Below are 3,847 nucleotides of genomic sequence, written 5' to 3' on the forward strand. Positions count from 1 at the left end.
TCACCATGTTTGTGTAATTATTTATTTTTTGACTAATTCATATATTTGAAAATTTTAAAGAAATATTTGTAATAAACAATATTTTGATAATATTTTAAAATTAAAGACAAATGAGTGTTCTCAAATTTGTAGTTTGTTACATTATTTTTTCACTTTTGCAGCTTATATTATCCAAAATTCATTGAATTAGTGCCTTTTAAAAGTGCACTTACATTATTTCAATGAATGAATAAAGAATAATATTGTGGGTGCGCCTGGAGGTGGACGGAGTCCCCCTTTCCTCGGCTAACAGATCATTGAGACCTGCCCACGTCAAGATGGCGGCTCGGTTTCGTTACGCGTCACGCGTTACGCGAGGGAGAGTGCGGAAGAAGATGGGTCCGACGGTAGAGCGGCGGCGATACTCGAATAAAGGACATTACAACTGATAATAACAACAACAACGATTTATTAATGCTAAACCTAGAGTTACAGTTAGGGCGAGCTACTGTCGCCTAAGTGCGGATACACGACTTCGGGGAAGTCATACCTCGTAATCCTTGCGTTCTCGTGACGGGGTGGAGATATCCTTTCGTACGACGTATCCTTTCGTAGACGTAGGGACGCGCACACACTAGCCAAGGGACACTACGTAACCGACCCTTTTTTCCTCCTTCGTCGCCCTTTTAACGTCTCGGTCACGTTTCTTGTTTTCACCAACCAGCATTGTTCGAATGTTGTTACTCATGATTCATGTTTTCTCCGTGGGAACCAAACAATAAAATATTTTATTATTAGCGTGTTGGTTCCGGCGGCTTCGAATTTTCACAATATGTCAAATTTGATATTATTTGACTATTATTCTTTTGCATTCTAAAATGTAGTTGACGTTTATTAATTTTTAGATACAGTTTTGTTTATTATTTCATATGACAATATCTACTCTCAAGAAATCCCATTCGAACTTCATACCATCACTTTTAGAAAACTGTTGGTCTGATCTGCATGACAAATGATTTAATTTTGTTCTTTATACTGGCCAAATTGTTTTTGTTCTTTTGTTCATCCATTTAGATAGTTTAAGTGTACTTTAATCAGCTGAAATAACGTAATATTGCTGTTAATGATTTATATTGATAGTTTGTAAACAAATAAGACAGAAAAGAAACATGTATGACATACTGATACTTTGTCTTCCATCCATCTTTGTGCCTGTATTTTATATGTTACATTTATTTGTAAAAATTTATAAACTTGCTAACAATCAAGAAAATGTCTAAATATAATGCTTAAATTTTTATCATATATTTTCTTAAAAAAATTTAGAGACTATTTAATTAGTTATTTTGTAAGGAACCAAGTCCGAGCGTTATTTTTATTTTACTTTTATTTTGCTTATTATTCTATTTTTGTTTGGGGCTTATGTTTTGTTAGGACGAAGGTTTCCTCACCATTCACCTTAAGTATTTAAAAAGAGAAGAAATAAAACCCAACTCACCGACGAAAGAAAAGCGCCATAGGACTCACGCACATTTGCGCTCCCCGAGCGGCAGAAAATAGGTCCGCACCGAGAAGAGGGGGGGGGAGAACCCACAAGCACGAAATAAACTCGCTAAACCTTAAGTAATAAAAACGTCCCGGAAAGAATTGTAAAAACAAATAATGTAAAAGGTTAGTGAGTAAACTGTCGGAAAAAGGGCTGCCAGACGATGAAACACGTTATTGTTAGCATTTAAGTATGTAAATGAGGGGAGTGACCGCATTCAGAATTGTGACGTCACCTCACACTATAAATCCCGAATCTCAAGTGAAGACGGTGAGGTGAATTCTGATAGCAACGAGCTTGGTGAGCTTCGCAGCAGTAATAGAGAGGTGTCCGATAGGATCTCGAATAGTTCCAAGGTGATTTTGAAGTGATTCGAAGTTTGGATCGACAGTCTGAGAAAGTCTTGAGAGTTTGAGGAAATAGGTTCCGAGTATATTGAGGTGACGATTAGGATCTCTAGTTTATAAGAATTATTGTTATAAGTTAAGCTTTTTGGTTTTGTCGGATTCCCAAGGGGAATAGAGTTAAGTTAGACATAGATTTGAATCGAGAATTGTCGGGTTGACTTTGTTGAATTTCTTTGAATAAATTATTGTTTGATTTTTACTAAATATTGTACATAGTTATTGCTAAACGATTAATTAAATCTTTGGTTTTTTTCTATTGACAAATATTGTCTTTATTTAATTCGGTGCACGCTTAAAGTCCAGGCCTGGCACGCTAACGCGAATCCGAGTAAAGTACCCGGTAGGTTAACGGTTGTTTCCGACACGGTAGAGTCGATAATCGTTGTAAACTAAAATAGTACTTTACAACTGGCGCCCGAACAGGGACTCTAAAGGTTAATATTAGACTTTGTTGCTTTCTTTGTTGATCTTGACTTTAGCTTAGAGGAATAACACCTCGTAATCTCAAAAAAAATATGGAAGATAGTGCACCAGTCACCCGAGCCGAATATAACCAGTTGCAACAACAATTGTCAGTACTGTTGCAACAAGTGTCATCCTTGTCAAACGCCGTGACTCATCTGACTTCATGTGTCACGTCTGGAATTGTAGAGCCAACAACACCGAACGTTACAAGTGCTGTACGGCCCGAAACTTCTACTCCGAGACAGGAAGTGCCTACATCTAATGCATCGATGGTCTGGCTTCAGACTGCACCGCCGCCGCCAGCCATCCAATTTAACGGTAGGTCAGCATTAACTGCTAATGATTTCTTGCAGGACCTCGAACAGCATTTCCTGGTAAACCAAATACCGAACACTAGATGGGTTGATACTGCCGCTAGTTGTCTTCGCGGTAGCCCAGCAATGTGGTGGAAGAATGAAGGACGCCACCGAATCGGCAACAGTTGGCCGTTGTTTAAGCGATCTTTTCTGGATCTTTACGCTCCTTTAGCTGACGAAGTAGCTGTCGCTAAAGAACTATTTAGTCGACAATACACAGGAACCAATGGAGTCGAGCAGTTTATATGGACCACAGTTCAGCTATACCGCACGTGGAGACCTTTAGCTCGGGATGAGGAAATTATACAATGTGTAGTTGCCCAGATGCCTCTTCCGTTACGTGAGTATCTGGAAAATCGCCGTTCTTATTCATTAAACGAGTTAGTACGTACTGCGAAAGAGTACGAATTTAGACGAAACGACCAAGGTTCTCCTGACAGTGCAAAGCAGATTAAGGACTGTCGAAAAGTAAGTAAGCAGCTAGAGCCGAAAAATTTTGCACCGGCAAAGTCACCCATGACCTGTTATTCATGTGGTGAGGTGGGACATTTTTCGAGGAATTGTCCAAAAGGGAAAGGACAAAATGATCAAACAAATGTCAAGACGCCCAATAGTCCCGAACGAAAAGTAACCTGGAAAAGGAAGGGTAATGGAAAAAGAAAACCTTTAAACTAAACCGGAGACAGCGAGGGGAGGATCCTGTCTCCGATATGGATCCAAATACCTCCACCGTAGGACTAATCGTGAGTGAAGCCTCCAAGTTGCCTGAGGTAAATATTTTTATTAATGGAGTACTAACCTCAGCCCGGATTGATACGGGTTCTGACTTTACTTTAATCAATGAGTTAGTGTGGAGGAGAATTTCTTTGCAGAATAGAAATATTCGGTTACAAGCAGGGCCGAATTTTAAGTTAGCCATTGAAGGAGGAAAAGGAACCTCCATTGGAAAATTCCTGGCAAAAATCCAGATTGGAAGTGTTACCCTTCGACAGACGTGCGTAGTAGTAAAAGGACTTATAATGCCATGCTTACTAGGGCGTGATTTCGCCAAGAATCATAGAATAACAATGGACTTTAAAAATTTGACAATTTCT

General features: G+C 39.1%; 1 protein-coding gene across 1 annotated transcript; it reads left to right on the top strand.

Annotated features, from left to right (window-relative positions):
• The first annotated feature begins 2,447 nt into the window (after positions 1 to 2,447).
• Positions 2,448 to 3,428, top strand: LOC136979838 (uncharacterized). Its single transcript, XM_067275863.1, has one exon. It carries the CDS (start codon positions 2,448 to 2,450, stop codon positions 3,426 to 3,428), a length of 981 nt encoding a protein of 326 aa, XP_067131964.1.
• The last annotated feature ends 419 nt before the right edge of the window (positions 3,429 to 3,847 follow it).

Source organism: Centruroides vittatus, unplaced genomic scaffold (genome assembly GCF_030686945.1).
Source record: "Centruroides vittatus isolate TY-2023 unplaced genomic scaffold, ASM3068694v2 contig_651, whole genome shotgun sequence".
NCBI classification, from domain to species: Eukaryota; Metazoa; Arthropoda; class Arachnida; order Scorpiones; family Buthidae; genus Centruroides; species Centruroides vittatus.

Coding starts and splice junctions, on each gene's coding strand:
- LOC136979838 (XM_067275863.1), top strand. CDS start 2,448: ATGGAAGATAGTGCACCAGTCACCCGAGCCGAATATAACCAGTTGCAA.